Source organism: Canis lupus, chromosome 33 (genome assembly GCF_003254725.2).
Source record: "Canis lupus dingo isolate Sandy chromosome 33, ASM325472v2, whole genome shotgun sequence".
NCBI lineage: Eukaryota > Metazoa > Chordata > Mammalia > Carnivora > Canidae > Canis > Canis lupus.
This window is the reverse complement of record NC_064275.1, coordinates 18,364,542-18,388,501: the sequence shown is the minus strand read 5'-3', so window position 1 is coordinate 18,388,501 and position 23,960 is coordinate 18,364,542. Positions and strand designations below refer to the sequence as shown.

Sequence of the window (23,960 nt, the reverse complement as noted above, 5' to 3'; positions counted from 1 at the left end):
CTCCAAATTGGCATTATATACATAAGCACTGTATACAAATATACATAGTATATATCTAATTAAACTATATATGATCAATATTTCAGTCATCAAACCCTAAAGATATAAAACTATCTAACCTGAATGATATCAAACTCCCATAATGTATCACTCAAAAGAGTATTTCAAAAGTGACAAGGTTAACAGTGGGACACACAAGGGTGTATCTACCACAGGAATTAGCAGGTCCTATTTCTGAATGCTCATACATTCAGTAAATATTAAGTCACGAATGGCTCTAACTCATTCACTCACTCGGTAGCCTGAATAATGTTTCCAGCCTGATTTAAAGCTGACTGCCCCAAGATAAGCATCATCATATTTACAACCTATTCTCAATACCACCCATTAAAAGAACTAAGAAACCCTTCTGAAAAATAATCTTCAAGTCAAGGAATATTACATTTCTCTGGGAACCTGATAATGATAGTGTTGAAAGCTACTGGCTGGTAGAAAATGAAGAAACAATATCTGCTCATCTCTCTTCACGTTCCCTAGAAACATTATATATAATAGCCCATGCTTATTTGGTACTTAATATAAGCCAGGAACTGTACTAAGCACCTTACAGGTATTCATTCCTCTTATCCTCACAGCAATCCTGAAAGGTGGATGGTATTATCATCATCTCATCATATAGATGAGGAAAATGAGGGAAAGAGAGAACTTCCAAAGCTCCATAGCTGATGAGTGACCGAAATGGAACTTGGATTCACTGCAGCTCCATGGCGTACCAACTTAACCTCTATTTTATACTGCTAGGAGTTTAACTTAGAAGAATCAAAAGGAAAGAAAAGAAGAGAGAAGAAAAAAAGTTGAGAAGAAATAAGATAGCTAGGAATAAGAGTCTGGTAAAAGAAATAGAGCAAAGCAATCCAATATGAAATTTTAATGATTTCAGGACTGGGATTATTTATTGTCTCAAGGATTATGTTCCATTGATACAGAATAAAAACTGTGACAAAAGCTCCCCCTATTACAGATATCATGCACTAAGATGCGTAGAGCATCTGTCAATATTAAACCATTGGGAAGCAGCCTGGTCAGGTAAAGGCAGGTAAATTCTTCTAGCTCTGCCTTTATCCCAACGATTGCTTTTTCTCCCTCATTAAATGATTTCTGTCTATCTATTTTGCTACAGGTGCAGAGAACTCAGGAGAATATTGATTTACCTTTCCCCTGCAACAATACTATGTGCAGGCAAAAGCCAGTCACAACAATTTCAAATAATGGCTCTTTGGTATAGAAATAAATCACTGAAACTAGGTAATGTGCTAAGGTCTTGTGAGATAACTTCCCAATTAGGCTTGAGAAATAGACTTTTCTGATACAGAATATACGTTCATTGTAAAAATAATTCATATTTCACAAAGAAAGAAAACAAGTAGAGGTAATTCTATTGATCCTGCTCATTTCCCTCACAGAACTTAACCTGAGTTGTAATTATATGTTTATTGGCTTATTGACTTATTTATTGCCTCTCTCCCCAGTAATAGTCTAAGTTCCATGTGAGTAGGGACCATGTCAATTTTAAACCCCTGTACACATTATGTATTTGGCACATAAGTGTTAAATAACTATTTTTGAAAGAATGAATAACTACTTAAGATGCTAAAAAAAGTGTCTTAGGATCAATTATTATTTAAAGGACTTTGATTTTACAGCCATATATTTTAGCTTTTTATTTGGGAATAATTTTTTGATTTACAATTAATGAAGCTGGGTATTATTCCTGCCCTTTCCCAGTAATATCCTTTTTCTGTACAAGGATCAAATCCAAAATACCACGATGTATTTAGTTATTTTATCTCCCTAGTCTCCTCCAATTGTGACAGTCTCTCATTCTTTCCTTGTTTTTTAATGGCCTTACACACTTGAAGAACACTGGTCAGGTATTTTGTAGAATGTCCCTCAACTTAGGGTTATCTGTTTTTTCATGATTAGACTGGGGTTGTGGATTTGGGGAAGAATGCCCACAAATGTAAGGTGCCCTTCTCGTCAAACTCAGGAGATTGGGGATCCAGGGTATCAACGTTATTTATGGTCAGCAGCCTGGTCAGGTAAAGGCAGGTAAATTCTTCTAGCTCTGCCTTTATCCCAACGATTGCTTTTGCTCCCTCATTAAATGATTTCTGTCAATCTATTTTGCTAAAGGTGCAGGGAATTTAGGAGAATATTGATTTACCTTTCCCCTGCAACAATACTATGTGGTTACCAACTATGTGGTTACCAATGGTAACCATGATCACTTGAGGTGGCATCTGGCAGGTTCTTCCACTGTAAAGTTACCATGTTCTGTTTGTTAGAAATGAGTCACTAAGTTCAGTCCAGTCCATACTCTAGAGAAGGAGAATTAAGTTCCACCTCCTGTAAAGGGAAGTATCTATGTATATTATTTGAAACTCTGTAAGGAAGACTTGTGCTTTCTCCCTCATTTACATATTTATTTGATCATTTATATCAGTATGAACTCATGAATAGTTATTTTACAGTTTAGTTTATACCAGTTCTATCATTATTTGTGTTGTTGATCAAATTTTTTTAGTTTGGCCATTAGGAGCTCTTTCAGGTTGACTCCTATGCCCTTCTGATATTCCTTTTTTTTAAAAAAAGCATTTCTTTATTTATGGCCCTACAAAAAACTCCAGCCTCATTTTGTGTATTCCCCGTCTCAGCCCTAGAAGCAGTCATTTCACTAAGGAGTTCTCAAACTATAATTTTTCAAAAGTAAGTTTCTTGTTCACATTTATGAAGAAAAGAACTTACACTCATATAAACATTTCAATACATTTTCATTTTTCATTTCAACTCCACTGTTAGATAAATTGTTTTGTATTATGACTGATACAATAGAATTCATGGTACTACTATTGGAAATTAATAATACCCTTTGTATGTAAACTAATTCAAAGAAGTAAGGACAGGAAATAAACTATTTCCACCTGGGATCATTAATTATGATAGTCAAGTACTTTAAAGCCTCCTTCCAAGCAACGTCACCAATAATACTGCTGTAACATATGAAACTAGCAAGTGGTATTTCAAGTGGGGAAAAGAACATCACTCAACCTGGTAGCAGTTACTATTTCCAATAAAGAAAAAAATATTTCTTAAATTGAAAATATTCAAACATATCAGTTTGAAAGTGGTCAGTGGAAATGATGGGGGAAATGAGACAGATAAATAAATATGAGAAGAACATGGGCATAAAGGAATAAACCATATGTTGACAGTGTTTTGAGGGTTCACAAAAAATGTACTAGGTAGGTGTACAAGAACAGCAGATGATTTGGGTTTTGAGTAAGTAAGGACACACCATTTGTTTTATCTTCTATCTACTAAAAACTGGCGACTTGCTATCTTCTTGACTCAGATGGAGGGCTTTCTTTGCATCTAAAAGATCAAGTTCAATTTGAGAGTGTTGTTCAAACACGTGACTCAGGTAACTATGTCAGGGTTACCTGGTTCAGTCTAATGGCTGCTTCCCTGACATACTAGACTATTTCATGGCTCTTTCTCAGCTTTCGATAGAGGTCTTCTTGTTCTCACCTTTGGTAATTAATAAGCATCACCTGATATTTGATTTCTGTTTTTCTTTGCTTGACTTTCCAATTCATCTTGTTCTGTCAGCTACAGGTCATGGATTCCAATTTTGCTATTCTTATGTCCTCCTCCCCCAGCCTAATCTTTACCTGACTTTACTTCCATTCTCAACACAAGTGACTTTGGCTAGGGAATCCTGTCACACCAAATTCTAATCTTAGCTATATAAAATCAAACTTAACTCTGTCATGACACAGCCCGGGTGTCTCATGCCATCAAGCCAGTTCATCAGCTTCCACTCAAGGCTGTACCCCCGGGGCAGATGTTTCACAGACTATCCATGATATGATAGAGCAGGGCAGGTGAAAGAAGTAAATCCTAACAGCAACAGAAATATATCTGTGGCCAAAAACATAGCCATAATTACTTTATACTTGTAGATGTGGATACATTGTGTCAACTCATGTTCATCTGCCAGGAAACCCCCAGCACCTTCTCATATGCTCTGAACTCCCCAAAACCAGGTATGTAGTTATTAAGCTGAGGAAAGCTTATCAGCAGCAACACTCTAGATAAACATGGTTCTACAGCTTATTCTGTGAAGTATCATATACCAAATTTTTAAGTTTGCATATGGTTTAACAGATTAAAACATAATGCTTAGCATTTTGCTCAGGAGCTGATGGCCCAGAACCCATTTCTGGAAGTACAGAAATATCCCTAAAAGGGCACCCTTCAATCTTGGTGGGTTTTAAAATGCCTACTATAGAATAAGAACATCAAAAAAAGAAGCCAGTCAAAGCAGATTCTAAGCTAACTTTCCCTGTATGGGCTTCAGTTAAACTCCACATCAAAGAGACTGAACTAGTTGTTTCAGGTCCCTCCATGAGATATTTCATGATGCTCTGCTTTGCTGATTCCTCTCAGGGATACATGAGTCTAGAGGGAGTCTCTACTTCAAAATGGTCTAGTGTCCCCCTCCTGAAGATTACAATCTATAGATGGCAGAAAAGAGGAAAAAAGGAAATCCTTTCATTTTCTCACTCAGAATGCTCACAATGGTGGATCAAAATACTACCATTTTAAATAAAACGATGTTGGGTTTAAAATAATCTGCCATTTACCTAACTCCCTCTAAATCCACACATAAATTCCTTTCTTTTGACCTTTCTTATTTTCCCCAGTTCACTGACTTCAAGTGTCTTCATAACCTCACAACTTCCAGAAAATAAAAAAATAGATTCATTATAATACTCACTTAATATGTATGATAAGCCTGAGATTTTGAAATCTGCTTAGGGAAAGCAAGAGATTTGTTATGTAATGATAATCGAATAAGAAAAAAGTCATTCCATGTACCTTAAAGAAAACATCCACAAAAGAAGGCTGGATAGTACATGTAAGGTCTTACTGCCATAAAATCAGTCTTTAAAGGGACACTAGCAAGGGAGGAAATGCGATCAGGGCTCACATGCAATACAACAACTACACTACTGTCATTCTTTATTTATAGATATGAACACAGCTTATATGAGATTTAATATCATCCTTTATGAATGTTAATTTTATAGGATCAATAAGGCAACTTATTTTTAAGGACTATTCTTGTAAAAAAAACAGGGAAGAAAGAGGAGGAAAAGAAATCCCTGTTTTGGCGTCACTTACCTATCTGGCCACTGGGTGACAGAGTAGATCTTCCTAAAGTCAGAGGTTTAGACAGGCAGGAAATTACTAATTCATCCTGCTACTTACTAATTCATCCTACTAAATCATCCAAAGCATGAATGGTTAGGACACCAAGAGAGTGGAGTCATTCATGGAGCGCAATCCTTTTAAAAACTTACTCTCAACTATCTTTTCAAAAGAACTCAAGGACTGTCTCTTAATGCATTCTGTGATTTTTAGGAACTACTGAATTTTTATATATGTTTTCAAGAGTATGGATTTAGTTTTCATTAAAGATACTTGCTATAGTATTCCCAAACCAAAGCTGATTTAGATTTGGTTTTCATAGATTTGGTCTCAGTTTGCTTTTAAATTTGGATTTGATTTTAAATTTGACTTGGATTTAGTTTTGGTTTTTATAGATTTGGTTTTCACTATAGTAAAAGACTTCAGGGGTTCCCACACCAGGCCTAATCTGAACAGTAACTAGACTAGCGAATACAATCATATCCCACAGATCCAAACAACTATAATGTCCCCCATTACTAATATCCTGAGCATTGCTGAACAGAAAGCAGATAGAGCAAAATCCACTGGCACTGCTCCCTTTCCTGAAATTGGAAAATAGTCACTCCACTGTATCTTTCCCAATGTCTCCCCACTTTCACAAACTTCAGATGTCAACAATCTTAGAATTAAAAAAAAAGATTCTTCAAAATGCCCACTTAATAAGTCTGATAAGCCCCAGGTACTAACTTAGAGAAAGTATGGAGAACATGATTTTTTATAAAGTTTCATTTAAGCAACTTGGTTTATTATAGTCTCTACTTTTGTAGCTCTCTCTCTCCCTTCCTTCCTTTTTTTTTCTTTCTTTCACTTCTTTCTTTCTTTCTTTTTTGGTAGTTCAAAGTATAATTATAGTATTTATAACAATATGCAGATTTGTATTCAGATTTGCTTTTCCATTGCTCAATCTTCACTGACTTAAGGCTTGGAACTTTAAAAGGTAAATGTGATAGAGATCTTCAAACTCTAGGCTTCTGAAAAGTGGAGCTGGGTTAGACCTAGCAGCTTCTTTCCCCTATTTTCTATTAACTTCCACCTTTCTTTTGGTTCTTTATAGAGTGAGAATGTATCTAATACAACTAAATTCTCAATCTGTATTCACCCAATACAAAGATAAGCATTAAGCATTAAAAGACACATTTTATTAAAATTTATAAGAAATTGTTTACCTTCGTCAACAGAATCTGAAGTACTGCTTTTGTCCAAAGAAAGATATTCATTTTTATTCAAGTCCAGTGATTTTGACGGCATTCTTCTTAACCTCTTTTCTGAAGTTAGTAAAGGACTCTTTTTGATCTGTTTCTCACTTTGAGGTTCCTCTTTCCCTAACCCCTAAAAGGCAAACAATCCAGTTTAAAAACAGATTATTGGCTTAGATTTTAAAGTGAGATCTTTAATAGATGCTTTGAAATACAGCTCTTTGAAAAATGTATTGATGTTTGCATCGCATTTCCAATACAGTCCATAAAATATTGGTAAATAATAATATAATATATTCTAAAGTCATCTTCTTTTATAGTAATGAATAATAAATTTATGAAGAACATCATATAAGAATTCACAGTTAACATCAAATGAATCACTTAAGCACAGGGAAAGGGGAGCAGAGGACAAAAATAATGTAACAGCAGGTGCTTTGGGGTGGGCAAAAGAGAGGAATCAAACCCAATTAGTGCCCCCAGACAATACCTGCCCCATCATCTCAAGGAAGAGAATTCCCCCATTCTCAAGACCAGTAACTACAGGGGAAAGGGAAAGAAAAGAGAGAGGTAAGAGTCATATAAGAATACAGTAGAGGAGATTAGATTAACAGGAAACATTAATTTCACAGCAAATTTGTAAAAACATAGTTGGTTTTGCTGTTAAGGGACTGAGGAGGTGGGGATTAAAATATATTCAATATATGATACTATCTATACTTTCTGGGGATAATTGAATCTAGATACATCATTTCTATAATAAATTTAATGTTAGGCATTAAAATATGAATGCTATTGCCATGTTAGTATTCAAGTAGAGCTGTATTATAATTAGGTTTAATAGAACAGTATAAAAATATAAACTATGCAGCAAAGTACCTTCTTGCATTATCTGTGTGTAAGTAGATGACACAGAGCATATTTCTAATTCTTACACTTCCTGCCCCATGAGATCTTTGAGTAGCACTGAAGGGCAGAAGCTCCAGGGAGGAGACAGGTTTCTATTTGCCACTCAGAGAGCAGAATAACAAGTGGGACCCAGGACACAATTTATGAAAGGATTATTCTACCCCAGTCAGAGAATTGATTCTCCAAGCAGAGGTTACTGCTAAAATTGAGATTTGATTTTATTTGGGAATTTGACACTACAAAGCAACATGCTTACTTAGCTGACCCAGAACCTCTTTAGCAAATGCTAACTAGAGTTAGTTTCCACATATATTTCTTCTGTTGTTTGTAATTAAGATATGGTTCCTATTATAAAAAAATACAGACAGATACTTTTAGGAAAAGTAATTGTGTGGTTGGTATCCGAACAATTTTTATTTCTTCGTATTCTTTTCTGTATTTCCTGAATTTTTAGAATGAATATTAATTTTATAATGTAAGAAAGATCTATTTCATCTTAAAAATGTTAAAAAAATGTTATTTTTCCCTTTGTTATTTCCAACTTTCTTGGAAGTAAAAATGAAACAAAGTAAGTGATATATGATATCTGTCGACATCTGAGAATCTCACCATACTGTACTTGAGTGTAAAAAAAGAGTGAACTTATATATTACTTATATGCCATAACCTGAAAACATCTATACTAAATGTCAATGAATGTATAATCAACCTTAAAACATTAAAGTCTTCCTCTACATTCCATTCCTTTTCCTTAAAGGAAACATGACAAATTAGAAGCAAGAACCAATGGATTAACTATTCCAAGAGCAGGAACAGAAGACAAAGCCAAGGTGGTTGTAGAAAGACTCAAGATTAGTAGTTTTGAGAATCCAGTCCTCAAAGTCAGGCTTTTGTAAAAGAATCAAGAGATTGCAAGAGATCTCTATCCTGTTACCTCTCTAAAACTGAGTAGTCTGGTTTTCTCCATGAGAACATATGAAGGAATTAGCATCCAGAATCACCTCCCTGTAGTAAATTCCTTAAGGGTCTCTAGATGGAACAGTTTTGCAAGAAATCCACAATACAAAATTAGACTGGGATACATGTATGACAGTTGCCTGAAACAAGTTGATAACTTTTTTAAATTAGGCCTTTTAAATATTCTGCTTCAGTGTTTTCCCAACACTTATTCACAGATGCTGGGAGCTCCATGGGAGAGGGGAGAAAAGGTCCCTTGCTGGCCATATGCAGATTCACCTTCAATTATAATAGCTTACGGTTATTGAATATTTAATGTGTGACAGGGATCATTCAAAGCACCTTCACATGTATTAATTTATTTAATCCTCATTTTAAGAAAAACAATCCTATGGGGTATTACTGTCCTCTTCTTATAGTTGAAAAAAAAAAAAGCATAGAAATGTTAAGTAAGTAAGTTAACTTCTTTAAGGGCATTCAGGTAGCACGTGGCAGAGGTAGGATTTGAAACCAATGCTCTGCTTTAAACCAAGAAATTCAGCTTTGGCTCAGACTTGCATCTGCAATCTACAGTAGGAGTACTCTCAGCACTCAGAATGTGGTCTCTAAATACCATTCTTTACTAACAAGTATGGTCCCTTAGGAGAATGGCTGATACTAAGTCTGGGATAGTAAGTATACAAAGTGAGCCTAGGACACATTGTTGTGCTAGAAAGAAAGGAACCCATGAAAGATTATTGATCATTTCAAAAAAAAAAAAACACAAACAAAAAAGCCAATCTAAAGGGGCTCCCATTGGCAGAGGAGACAAACTGAGTATTTAAACAAATAAATAAATAATGACTCAAATGATAGAAACTCATTGAAATACATTTTTTTTTTAAAAAAAGCAATAGACTTCTAATGATACTTGGAAAAATAAAGGAAGAAACTAAGTAACTACGAATTAACTGAACTATGAATTAATCAAACAGAACTATGAATTAACTAAACATGCCTGCTTTCATAGTCAGCTAAGGAAGCACCTATTGTTACTAAAGCATGCAGTGTGGGGTTCTCATCTCCCCCTTCAAAACAGATTCTTTCTACCACACATACCACTTAATCTGAGAAAAATTCTGCTAACTATGAATTCCTCTATCTTATTATATTTTTAATGATGTATATTCCCTTTATAGACTAATGCTCAGGAAACTGTCTGGTAATTCTGTACCATATCCAGCTCTTAACAAAACCACATATTTTTCCCATATAATCTCTGCTACTTATAGACTTAAAACCTTTCTTCTAAGATAAAGGTGTAGCCTAACATCTTAAATTTTTAAACATTTTGTACAGTGTATTTTTATTTGATCTCACATTATGATTAAAACATGGCAGCATCAGACGTATTTTAAAAGGGATATCATGCACTAACCCCTTTTGGTGGATTTGCATCAATTGATTCTGCTTCTGAAACCCGATTAACTGCTTCTCGGGTAAAACTGATGGACTTGGAAAATTTTTCATCTCTCTCCCCACAGTCATCCAAGCTACTTCTTCCTGGACTCCTATAGGAAACATGTCATTAAAAAAAATTTTTCATTATAGAAATATAATCAGTCTTCTGTACAAGTAAGTGATTTAGTCTCCCCACTGAGGTCCTCTGCCATTCTATTATAAAGCATTCGACAACAAATGGTTTTTTGTAATGTAACAAATAAGTCCCACTTATAACAAGCCCATCTTCTTAAATCACATGCAAAATGACTTTATTTCTGAAAACAAAATATGAGATTTTTATAAACTTCAGAAACCGTTAAAAAAAATTAACCAAGTACAAGCAGCTGTAACAGCAACTAATGCAATGGATATTACAGTTTGTTTAAATTTCAGTTATGGACCACCACAAAGCTTTGAAAGGTACAGGGTAGATGTTTGAGTTGAATGACAGTCAACACTAGAAGGCAGTTTCAGATCTCCTTCCTTCTGATTCAGTTCCAGCTGATATGGTGAGTCCCTCCCAGAAGGGGGAACTCCTGGTATCTGAGCACAGACCCCATCAATCAGTCCATGCCCACCTTCTTGTTCTTCTCATTCCTAAGGACAAAGTTTAAGGAACAGCTTTCAAATGATCATAGGTATGTGACTACAACAAACGCCCTGGGACCTACTTTTCCTCTCTCAGGGAGGAACATAAAGAAAGGAAAATCTATTAAACATAAAAGGAGTACAACTGATCTAATGTCCAGGTCTCAAATTTATTGAGTAATTATTCCTACATAACCATCGCTACATAGAGACTTAAAGCTTTTCTAAAATAAAGTAGCAGCCTAACATCTTCAGCTATGTTATCCTGAGGAAAGAACACCTCTACTCTACCCCACCCAAATAATACCTAGGTTAGCTGCTAAGTCACTCCTGGCCGGAGGGAATAGCAGGGCTGAGAGGACCAAACTAGAAAAATGGCCCCTCAAGCCTCTCCCAGCAGCTGAGTGTCTGCATGTGAGTATTTTAAGGGTGGGAGTGAGCTGTGGAGAATACAGAAAGAAAAAAGGAGGAGGGAGAGTGATGGAAAGACTAAAAATGAAGACAAAGAAGATAGAAGAGCTGATTAAATAAAGCCTTGAGACAGATACGCTTCTTTTGGTAATGGGAAGAAAGGGAAAAGGAGAAGAGGGAATAAGAATCTGGTCACATCTCTGAGAAAGCAGTCACCAGAAAACAGCAGCTTCTCTGGTGACTTCAAAAACCTGGACCTTAGAGCATATAAAGTATCTGGTCAAAAATATTTATTCTCTTCTTCAAAGACTAGAAACTCCTTCAGTTGGCAGGGAACTTGGAGCCCATCTAATTTAATGGCTTCATTTCAGAGATGAGTCGAGCGAGGATCAGAAAGGCTAACAGATTTGGTTGAGGATGTGCAGCTACTTGGTGGCCAAGTCCAGACTAGAACCCCGATCTTCTTCACCATAATCCAAGGCTCTCTGCATTATGTCAATTGCTTTTCTACCCAGCTCCAGGACCTAAGAGAGACTAGTAAACTTTACAAGAAGAGCAGTACAATGGAAATTTTTAACTTTACAGAAAACTAATAAAATATGTATGAGCAAACATGTAAAAAAGACTAAAATATTGATGCTGGGCTGAAACGATAGAAAGAAGATCAGCATAACTAGAGGCTACCTAAATAAAGGAAAAATTGTGTATATAGTGAGACTTCTGAAAGACTTCCATTTTAAGATTTATTTGCTATAGAATTTTTTTTAAGATTTTATTTATTTATTCATGATAGTCACAGAGAGAGAGAGAGAGAGAGGCAGAGACATAGGCAGAGGGAGAAGCAGGCTCCATGCAGGGAGCTCGACGTGGGATTCGATCCCAGGTCTCCAGGATCGTGCCCTGGGCCAAAGGCAGGCGCTAAACCGCTGCACCACCCAGGGATCCCTATTTGCTATAGAATTTTTAAGTAAGAGTTTTATTAGGATATAATTCACATATCATAAAATTCACCCCCTTTAAAGTGTACAATACAGTGGTTCATAGAGTTGCACAGCCATGATCACCACTATCTATCTAGTTTTAGAACATGTTCATCCCCAAAAAGAAATCCTATACCCGTTAGCAATAACTCCTCATTCTCCCTTCCCCCAAACTCTGGCAAGTACTAATCTACTGTCTGTGTCTATGGATCTACTCATTCTGGTCTCCATCTCATATAATGGAATCATACAACATGTCGTCTTTAGTGACTTACTCCTTTCACTTATAATGACTACTATAGAATTTTAATGTCTTATCATTAGTTGTTTTTATTGCTATGACCTCAATTACCATTGGACAAAAATGCACTTTCACTTGTACAGGTTAATAAAAATGTCTACTCATCTAAATGAATCCCCATCAGTCACAAATCTCTCTCATCTCTGAATTCCTTTATAACATTATCTATTGCTCCTTTTGGCCTTTATCTAATTTTCAACCTCATATTACAATCATTTGCATTCCCCAGAGTACTATCAGCTCCTTTCATCAATATATTCAATATTTACTGAGTGCCAACTACATGTCAAGCACTACACTAGCTTTTTCTTGAGGAAACATTATCTTTGTATCCCTCAAAATACCTACCAGCTAATTGATTTTATTGTTATCTAGATCAGAGACGTCACTAGGTACTTCTCCAGATTCTTAATAAAACGCTTTACTAAAACCACAACTTTAAGCAAATCCTAGATGACACAGTTACAAAACTAACATTTCCTTATATGTCCTGTATTTGTTTACCAATTTAGCAAACTATTCACCACCTTCACTTTTCACTGCATTCTACTGCAAAGAGGTAAATTCCACCCAAGGGTGAATGAATAGAAATTCTAAGTTAGTGAGTGTAAAATGATTCTACATTAATTAATGATTAATAAATTGTGAAATTTCAAGACACTTTGCTCTACCTTGGCTGCACGTTATCCTCAATCGACAGAGACAAGTTTTCCATCTCTTCAGCATTTAAGCCGAGCTCATTGCCATAGTTCTGCTGGAGCAACTGCCAAAATTCCTGTCTGGTCAAGCTCTAAAATGACAGAAAAATTACACTGAGTATCGGAAAATACAGGATTGAATAACACAGTGATTCAAAACATGAATTTTGAAGTCAAAATGACCTGTTGTACAGATTCTAAAGTGGAACTTCGGTAGTTATTTGACCTTTCTAGATGTCAGTTCTCTATATCTATAAAAAAATGGGTTAACAAAACTTATCTGACAGGGCTGACAGTGGGAGTAGACAAAATGCTGATTTTAAAGTGCATAACATAATAACTACTGTAAATGGGAAGTAAGATATTTAAAATGGCCTTTTCATAGAATAGTTTGTTCATGCTATCTGGCAGTCACTAATCTGCAATTTAAATTCTACAATTCAACCAGTCTACCGTGACCACTGCATCAGTAGTCAGAGTTCTAATCATCAATTCAGAACCATCCTCTTACTTCATAATGTATCTGAATATTTTGGCCATTTTAAAAACCTTATATATCAGTAAACTGTAAGTTATATTTTCATAAAGTATAAAAGGCAGCAGGCTAAAATTCGAGTATTTTCTTTGATTTATTTTTAACAAAATCCAGCGTGTTCTTTCTTTGTAGGTATCATAACAACTGATACAAAACACTCATGCATCACATAACAAAACAAAAACAATAATAGTATGATAACCAATGGTCTGATTTTTAGAAACATTTAAGGTGGTTAATACACTAGTAAGCAAGGTAGAGGGAGACAGCATAACACCTGAGGCAACTGTTGGCAAGATTCTTTATCTCTCTCATTCATTCAACAACTATTTATTTAGAACCTACCAAACATGTATCACTGCACTAGAGATGGAAGATAAAAATGATGTACTAGTTAAGCTTCCTGCTCTCAAACAACTTATAATATAGTTGAAGAAACATGAGAGATTTTAAGTTAAATATGATAGACTATAATATTAAGTACTAAAGTACCGATAGAATCACATACTTTAAAAGTCTAAAAGCAAGAAATATTACTGTGGATTAGGGTGATCAGATAAGGCTTCACACTGGAGAGGGTTTTCAGCAGAGCTGAAGGAAGGACATGAATGGGGAAAGTGGAGAAATGATATTTTGGGAGAGGGAAACCAACATACAAATACAGAATAAATAAAGAACATAGGTTAATACTTGCTTTTTAAAAAAGATTTATTTATTTTTATTTTAGAGAGAAAAACACACGCACATGCTTGCGTGGATGGGAGAGGGGCAGAGAGAGAGAAAGAAATAAAATCCTCAAGTGGACTCCCCACTGAGTGTGAAGCCCAACTTGGGGCTCTATCCCAGGACCCTGAAATCATGACCTGAGCCAAAATCAAGAGTCAGTCACTTAACTGACTGAGCCACTCAGGTGCCCCAGGTAATACTTGTTCAGAAGTCAGTTAATAGTTTTGCTATCTAACTGAAGTAAAAAACTTCAGTCAGAAAATAACAGGGATAAAAGACAGGGATATTTAATGGACCTAAAGCATACATATGCCTTAAATCCTTCCCTGATACTCCCCTTGATGAATGCCACTTCTTTTTTCTTTCTCCTTGTTTCTTCTCCCTATTTAGTGGCTATGGAATCTTTGTTACGTTACCCTAGATGACCTTCATTATATTTCATGGAAACTCAAAGAGATTAAGAATAAAATTTCTGCATTACTTTCGAATTTGCCATAGCCAGACTACTAGAATTCCTCAAGAGTAGTTGATGAAAATTCAGATATTATTATCAATACTTCAAAAAATCAAAAATATCCAAACAGTTACCTACAATAAAGTTATTCAAGCTAACTAAAATGTCAAGGCTCTTTGGATCTGAATTACATTAGCCTTGAGTAGTTATTTAAGGCTGATAAGACACTCTCATTGGAAATAATATTTGTCTAATAAACAATAGTGTTCTAACATTTTATTATTTAGTATACAGCATTTGTTTGATGACAAAGTCTTTTGAAGACTAGCATCCATAAAAAAAAAATAAAAAGGGTCACTAGCGGTAGTGAAAGTTAAGGAACCACTGTCCTTGATCCTAAAGATATCCCCCACACATTCCTTTTCTGACTCCCACTCCAGAAAAGCATTTGTGATTAGCAATTAGTTCATATTCAATAATTCAATTTTTCAAAGACATTATCTTTTAAATACCTTCAGTTCATAAATGGATGGTTAACTTTATAAAGAGAAACAAGAAATATTTCAATATACTTGTGGAAGATTGACCTTTTATAAAAACTTCTCTGGAATAATAAATATCAAACTATTCCAAAAACGCACTAAGGAAGTAGATAAACTAATGATAAATATTCAGACTGCTTCCTAAGAGTGACAGACATGAAACTTAGACGTAAAATATTAACAAAAACACAATCATACTTGACTACATAAATAAATGTTTAAAATCTATTATCAAATACTATCAAGAAATTAACAGTAAATAGGGTAATATATTTTATCTATTAATTTATACATATAGGACCTTTTATATATAAAGTATATATTTATATATACAAATATGAATATATAAAGTATGTATATATGTAAATTAATGGAAAACACAATAGAACTCATTTAGTCCACCATCTTTTTTTAAATTCACCATCTTATAGATCCGCTCATTTGTTAAAAACAATTTTTTCTACAAAGTTGATCAGAAGTGACAAATACTGTGGTTATAGTCATGCTGAATATTTAAACATTAAAACATATACCCAGACTGATATTCATAATTCTCTGAATAATGATTCTCTAAATAGGTTGTTCTAAAAAACAACCTAAATTTTAAACAAAGGCTGACCACCTACCTGCAAACAGTGGAGACTCTCCCCAGTTCAGCCTGCAGAGAGTACTTTAACAAAATAAAGATGAACCGAGCAGCAATCAGATAAGACTCAAAAGTCAGAAGATCAATTTCTGGCCCAGAAAGCTTTGTATTCTAAGTATTTTGCAGAGTCTGTATCTGCAGTAGAATTCCAAATATTTCATGACAACTATGTGAAATTACTGCTTCAATCTTCTCTTTTTGTTATGAGAGGCTTTTCCTTATGAAAGACCAGTTCTGGAGTTTAGAGCACATTTGTCACTTCCTGGTCGGTAGTATCAGCACTCTTTCCAAGGTTGCAGGTCAGAATGCACAAGTGGTAGTTAAACCTCACTCTACAGGTTTCTAAGCCACTCCTACTAGAAGAGGATAGGTAAACAGGGTTTTATTTAAAGGGACAGTTCTCAGTTTCTCAATAGAAACCATAAAATGCCAATGAAAATATCTTGCTTGTGCTCACTTACGTAAGATGACTACTGCAATATTATTTCAATCTCATTTTAGAGATTAAATATACTAAAGGTTAATTTTTTTTCTGCATGCTAACATTCTCTATTCAACTCTGGCAATGTCATCATTACTTCTTCATATGCCATTTCTTCAGTATTGATGTAGCAGCTCCATCAGACTTGTGCATTAATCCTTTACAACTATCACAGATTGTTATTTCTTGAGTATTATAAATTGGAATGGCAGGATATAGCAGGAAGAGCAAGCTATTCAGTCAGATTGAGCCATTCCAATAAGAAGCCGGCACATTATTCATCACTGAAAAGTTTACATCTTCATTACTCAATAGTTCTTTCCTTTAAAAATATGTTTTACTTTCTGCAGAATAATTTCCTGGCAGGGACCTGGTCTGTAATAAACACTACAGAGAGTTTCATCTACCCATTACAATTGATTTCCCTAAAGAAAAATTTTCTAAATGAAAAATAAAGCTTGCCCCAATTTCTACCTAGTTTTTCCATTTAATTTAGTAAGGTGTATAGACAACATCAAATGCTACTCAATGAACTGCAAAGATATCTTTTTGGGGGTTGCTAAAACCTAATCATCTTATGCAATAGCAGAATGAGGGACCAGAACACTGGAGAATACCCCTCCCTCAAACTGAAGAAGGCACATATGGGGGCTAGAGTCACTGTCTAAAAATTAGTGCTTTTGACATATTATGGTAGTGCTCACAGACTGAAACTATAGTAGAGATCCTTATCTACTATGGTAACCAAATTGCTATGAGAAAAATACACATTAGCTATACTGGAAATGATTTTACATACTTCTGCTAAATATAAAATTCCCTATAGTAAACGATGAGTATATAGCAAATTTAGTACTAAATTTAAGGGGGGAGGTAGAACCCAAGAGTGAGCCCCAAGAAAGCCTGGCATGCAAAAGGCTAACTAGAAGAGGAGTGTACAACAAAAACAGAATGAGGGAAATACCAGAAAGCTAAGAGGGAAGTCCAGAAAGAATGATGTCATGGAAATCAAGAGAAGAAGGTGCTTCAAAACGGAGGGAGTGTATAGTAGAGTGGAATGTTGCTGACAGATCAAGTACAAGCAACACAGAGATGGCAAGTACAAGTGTCCCAAGGAGTGAAGCAGCCTGGCAAACCAGCTCACCATGACTAGCACTGGTGGTGGGGAAAGGAGGAGAAGGCGTCAGTGGGGAAGGGGAAGCAGCCAGAGCATCAGGAGCCTCATATGCCCTGCGGAAGAACATGGAGTTTACACTGTTAAAATATAAAAAGCTACCTACTAGTTTCACGCAGAAAAGTAAAAAGTCCAAAACTGTATTTTTGAAAGATACACCTTTAAAACTATTATCACTTTGGTAACAGATTACAGTGTTAACAAAAAGATCATTCAGAGATTATTGTAGTGGTTCAAGCTAGTTAGTGAAAAACATGACATGGTTGGAAAAGAAGAGGTAAGGCGCAAGGACACATCCAGGTTTCTGGCTTCCTTCCAGGTAGAAGGAGGTACACTTCACTGACCAAAGGAAAATAGGTAGAGGAGCTCTACTAATCAAAAAGATAAAAAAGAGGGAACACTATAAGAATACAAACTTCTCCATCACCAGGCTATTCTATGGAAAATGTGACTAAAATAGTGATTTTACATTTATTTTTTCCAGGTAGGTCTGAATGTTGCACTACTGGAAAACTTCTAGATTTCCAAGTCATTCCAAAAGAAGTGAGATCACTGGGGAGAGGCACAAGAAAGAATAAGGGGATTTGATAAGGGTGAGGAGTCTGCAGGAGAAGGCTGGATAACACTCTGTCAAAAGGTTTCAGAATTGACATTAACTTCGTAAAGTGACCCCTTTTGTGAGAATGCCCTCAGCATGCCAGCGCCCTGGAGCTGCACTCAGAGCGGCTGACTGTAACAAGCCACACTCACAGACTGCATACATATATTCACTCAGTGGTAAACAGGCTAATGCACAATAGGGGGACAGTCCTTTCTAATCACCAGAAATCTTTCCTTCTGCCACACTGGGTGCCTCAACATCTATCTTGGCAGTCAGGTATTAGTAATCAGAAATTTGCATGATAAGCATGCAATCAGAGCAAAGGTGGACAGTTTTCAAGGTCCAACTGTGATGTTGGTGTGGCCTGATGATTCATCTCTGTGACTATTTTTCTGTCCTAAGTCCTAAGTTCTTGGCCTATGTCCAGCCAAGTCCCTTTCAGACTGATGTATTCTTTCTTTATATATACTAACACAATCAATCAACTGTTTTATTTTTTATGTTTTTTACATATATATATATATATATATGTATTTTATTGGAGTTCGATTTCAATTTGCCAACATATAGTATAACACCCAGTGCTCATCCCATCAAGTGCCCTCCTCAGTGCCCGTCAAACCAACTATTTTAAACCCATTTTTTTCCCCAATGCACCTGAGCAACAGGACACCCTTTTGTCATTCTCCTATTAGCAATTCCCAAAACAGAAGCTGGAATGACAGGCATCATAATTTGGAGAGGAAGGGTTGGTATACATCTGAAGAGCTCCTCTCATCACTACATCCCTAATTCTGACACATGCCCCTCCTTCTGCCCTTAAGGAGTAAATTTGAAAGCTATTCTTTTTAAGCCTTAGAATTTAAAATGGTGCAGACTTTTGCTCTCAAGAGGCCTTTGATTTAAATAACCACTCTCTAAGTATCCTCAGGGCACCTCAGGGGCTTAGTTGGTTAATGCTCCACTCTTGATTTTGACTTAGGTCTTGATCTCAGGGTCATGAGATTGAGCCCCAGGATGGGCTCTACTCATAGCATGGAGCCTGCTTAGAATTCTTTCTCTCACCCTCTCCCTCTGCCCCTCTCCCCACCCTCACACAGACACTCTCTCTCTCTCTCTCTAGAAAAAATAACAATAATTACTCTCAAATGTACTCTTATTTTTTTTTCAAATGTACTCTTAAATTTGCATGGAGAGCTAGCTTCATAGCAGCCCCCATGTACTGGCAACAGTGACCATTATTATCTGAGGAAAAAAAATAGTCAAAAAGAACATTTTGATTCTATGCACATCCTGTCTGTATTGTATCAATAATCCTAAATCCAATAATATGATAGTATCACTGGGAAAATGAAAGGATTAAGATTTGAGCCTTAAACAAAAAAACTTTTAAGTTTTTTTTTAATTTTTATTTATTTATGATAGTCACAGAGAGAGAGAGAGAGAGAGAGAGAGAGAGAGAGGCAGAGAGGCAGAGACACAGTCAGAGGGAGAAGCGGGCTCCATGCACCGGGAGCCCGACATGGGATTCGATCCCGAGTCTCCAGGATCGCGCCCTGGGCCAAAGGCAGGCGCCAAACCGCTGTGCCACCCAGGGATCCCAACTTTTAAGTTTTAAGCCTTGTTAAAAGGAATCATATATAATCCTGTTTTCTTAACAATTCAAGTATACAGAAAATAACATTCCTTTGGCAACTGAGGAATCTTTAGTGTTTCAAGATAATCATTTGTTCTTAACTCAAGAAACTGAGTTAAATGAACAACTTAGGGCATACCTTGAATGATGTTTCTGTAACTAAATGCCTGTGTTTTCTCCCCATCATTTTGCATTTTCCTTGAGCAGAGAATTGAAAAAGTGTTGTTACTTAAATGTAATGATTATCTGGAGTCTAAATCATTGAGGTTTTACTAAATTGAGTCAAAAAGTATTTATTGAGCATCAGATATTTATAATATAACCCTATAACTTATTGTCCACTTTTGAGAATAAAGGGCACTATTGACAGAGTGCCAGATGATAGTGGGTAAATAAAGATGTATGGCAAACCAGCTATACAGTAAACACTGCACTTGTCACTGGACATAAAACAATGAACAAGACAGACATGATCCTTATCTTCAAGATGTTTATAGTCAAGCAAGGAGAACAAAGAATTATAAGTGTAATGAATATTACAGAGGAAAAGTGCAAGATGTTATATAGAAAGGTGAAGGAGGGATCCCTGGGTGGCGCAGTGGTTTAGCGCCTGCCTTTGGCCCAGGGCGCGATCCTGGAGACCCGGGATCGAATCCCACGTCGGGCTCCCGGTGCATGGAGCCTGCTTCTCCCTCTGCCTGTGTCTCTGACTCTCTCTTTCTCTCTCACTGTGTGCCTATCATAAATAAATAATAAAATAAAATAAATAAAATAAAATAAAGGTGAAGGAATGGACCTGATTAGTTTTATTAATAAGCATCACTTCAAACTAGAGGTGGCAAAAGAAACAGGCACAAAGACTGTGTTTGAAGATCTATTGTAGGGGGGAAAGGCAGAACATTTAAGAACAAGGAAGATGTATTGAGATGAAGCTGGAGTGGTGGCCCGGGGCCAGATCATGGGGTCTCTATAAAAAATTTTAGATTTTTATTCCAAGGGAAATGGGTATTAAGTAGGAAGCTAATATTAGCAGTTATACATTAAAAAAAAAAAGATAAATGTGGCTGTAGTATTGTTCACTTTCTGTGAAAGGTCATATAGCAAATATTTTAGGCTTTGTGGACCATTCGGTCTCTGTTGCAACTACTCAACTCTGCTGCTGCAGTGTGAAAGCAGCCATCCATATAATACATAAACAAATCAGCATGGCTATGTTTCAGTAAAATTTTATTCATGGAGAGTGAAATTTGAATTTATCATGAAATATTCCTTTTTTGATTTTTTAAAAAATGGTTTAAAAATGTAAAGCCAGGGGCCCTTGGTGGCTCAGTTGATTAAGTGTCCAACTCTTAATTTCAGCTCAGGTCATGATCTCAGGGGTGCGAGATCAAGCCCCACATCAGGCTCCACATCACTTAGTGCATAAGATTCTCTCTCTCCCTCTCCCTCTGTCCCTCACACCCCTAAAAAATAATAATTAATAAAAATATAAAAAAATGTAAAGCCATTCCTACTTGGCGGACCATACAGAAACAGGTGGCAAGATTGTTTGGCTCTGATATAGAGCATGGAAGGAGTAAGAACTTTAAACAAAATAGCTGAGAGTGGGGAAGGGCCTAGAGTCTTATCTTAAAACATGGTTGTATAGCTATTTACAAAAGACAGAATCAATGAATTGTTTGTATCAAAGAATGTAGCTGCCACTGTCTTTTTGCCCCACAAATCCCAGACACCCCATGTACTGTCTAAAAGAGAATACTAAGCTCAAAGGTTGTGAACTAAGCTGAAGCTATAAATTACTGCAAAAATAACCACAGTGACAGTTTAAACACATGTCTAAACATTGAGGATTTATGTTAAACTAAGTCAAATATCTGAAATAAACTGTTCTTTCTGAAGCAGTGCATCAGAGGAACCTTATGAATGAAAAAAATATAGTTTTATTTAAAAAATATTTTATTTATTCATTTGAGAGAGAGAGCATGAGTTGGAGGGTGGGGGGTGGCAGAGAGGGAGACTGAGAAGCAGACTCCCTGTTCAGCAGGACCCTGGGACCATGACCTGAGCCAAAGGCAGATGCTTAACTAACTGAGCCACCCAGGTACCCTGAAAAAAAATGTATTTTTAAAAGCATTCTTTCTCAAAGGCACCATATTTGTCTCCAGTTTTTTCCCTCTTTTTGTGGATTTATTTCATTGGAGAAATCAATAAAATACACACACACGATTTTAAAATCATTTTGTTGCATTTACCTAAATCTTTTTTCTAGATTAATGTGCTTTGTTTTTAAGACCTTCTCATGTAAGAAATAAGCTAAGCCATATTTACTCTTACTCTCAGATTCTGAATTACAAGTAATCATAAATATAATATTCTGAATTTAGACTCTCAAAATATTTTGAATATATATGACATGGTATTCAAAGGACTTGTGTGTTTTATAGAACTTTATAGTTATGCTGCATATTTTATGTTTCTTTCTTTTCTTTTTTTAATAGTATTACAAAAGATCAAGAAATCACTTTTAAAAACTAGAAGGATGGGGCACTTGGGTGGCTCAGTCGATTAAGCATCTGCCTTGGGCTCTGGTCATGACCCTGAGGTCCTGAGATCAAGCTCCACATCAGGCTCCCTCACGGAGAGCTTCTCCTCTCCCTCTGCCCCTTCCCCCTGTCCATGCTCTCTCTCTCTCTCTCTCTCTCTCTCTCAAATAAATAAATAAAATCTTTAAAAAAAATAAAAAGCGAGAAGGCAACTGAAGACTGTAAAACTGCAGACAATACTAAAACTGCACTAAGCACCTAGCATTGTGCCTGACACCTAACACTTCATAAGCAGGAATTGCTATTATTGTTACAGATATTAGTATGTTTGGGGAAAAAAAATGTTCAAAGGTCACTAGGAGAATACAGGAAGGGTAGTTTTGTTTTTGGTTTCTAGTTCCTTTTCTGGGTGAATTCTACAATGTTTAAAATTGAGTTAGGGCAGTTTTAAAACAGATCTCACCTCCAACTTTCATTATGTTATATATAGTACTAACATACAATATGCTTAAACATTGATTTTATTTTGGCAAAGAGCAAAAATGGTTACCATTCTGTTTATTAAAATGAGAGTATGGGGGAGGGTGCCTGGGTGGCTTAGTCGGCTAAGCATCTGCCTTTGGCTCAGGTCATGATCCTAGAGTTCCGGGATTAAGTCCCAAGTTGGGTTCCCTGCTCAATGGGGAGTCTGCTTCTCCCTCTGCTCCCCCCCGCCGCCCATGCTCTCTCTCTCTCTCTCTCTCCCTCCTCTTCTCTCTCAAATAACTAATATTTAAAAATAAATAAATAGGATCCCTGGGTGGCTCAGTGGTTTAGCGCCTGCCTTTGGCCCAGGGCACAATCCTGGAGTCCCGGGATCAAGTCCCATGTCCGGCTCCCGGCATGGAGCCTGCTTCTCCCTCCTCCTGTGTCTCTGCCTCTCTCTCTCTCTCTCTCTCTACCATAAATAAATAAATCTTTAAAAAAATAAAAATAAAAATGAATAAATAAAACAAAATGAGAGTATGGTGTCCACTTGAGATAAAGAGTTGCATGTTCAATGTGAAAAATAACCAAATATATCAAAGATTTGAAACAGATAACTATGGTAAAGATGGTGATACTCCTCTTGTACACACCAAGAACACAGGTGACATTACGACCTTTTCAAAGAGGGTTAGATTTTATTCTCAGCCAGTAAATGCTTTGGTAGCCTCAGAAGTACCTTGGAATTACCTTTCTTTCTTCCACTTCAAAGAGCTTTTAAACTTTTTTTTCATTAAAGTTCAGATTTCAGTTTCTTCCTTGACTCATCTGTAAACCTGAACTTTATCACTTCCCTGGAGTTACTTGTTTTCATAAGGATATATCCCAACTTTCTCACCTGTGATGAACTAAGTGGGATTTGGGGAGGACACACAGATCAGATGCATACCCAAATGCAGCAGCAGTCTTTAAATCCTTGTTAGAATGAGCAAATGCACCTGAAGGATTTCCAGAGCATTCAAAAAACTTGGCATTGGAGGGTAGCATTAGCCAGGTCCCTAGGGCAACAGTAAGAGCAGCCCACTGTAACTGTAACAATGCATCGGAACATGGCAGGCCTAACGTAGGAAAAGAGGCTTCCCCCAGCACAACCTGGAAAGGGCAACACAGGGCTGTAGGGCAGCAAGACTTCGTGAGGACACTCCATACTCCTGCAGGAGGCTGCCAAGGCCACCAGACCTGGCACCCCATGGCCCACCACCCTTAAGCATCGCCCAGGCCAGGAGCATGGGCAAGGGGCTCCAAGGAGCCAAGGTGGC

The 23,960-nt window shown here is 36.5% G+C and overlaps 1 protein-coding gene across 7 annotated transcripts in view; it reads right to left on the bottom strand.

The window, feature by feature from the left end:
* The window catches only part of GRAMD1C (GRAM domain containing 1C), an 87,686-nt gene that overhangs the window by 21,819 nt on the left and 41,907 nt on the right, over window positions 1-23,960 (bottom strand). For 4 of the 7 annotated variants that reach the window (XM_049105180.1, XM_049105181.1, XM_049105186.1 and 1 more), the window contains 3 exons: window positions 12,812-12,930; window positions 9,796-9,928; window positions 6,483-6,645 (listed from right to left, as the gene is read on the bottom strand). In XM_049105180.1, the coding sequence (XP_048961137.1) occupies window positions 6,483-6,645; window positions 9,796-9,928; window positions 12,812-12,930 (415 nt within the window). Of the gene's footprint in view, window positions 1-6,482; window positions 6,646-9,795; window positions 9,929-12,811; window positions 12,931-15,721; window positions 16,052-23,539; window positions 23,735-23,960 lie in introns of those variants that run through there. The other 3 variants (XM_049105185.1, XM_049105184.1, XM_049105183.1) reach the window with 3 other exon arrangements.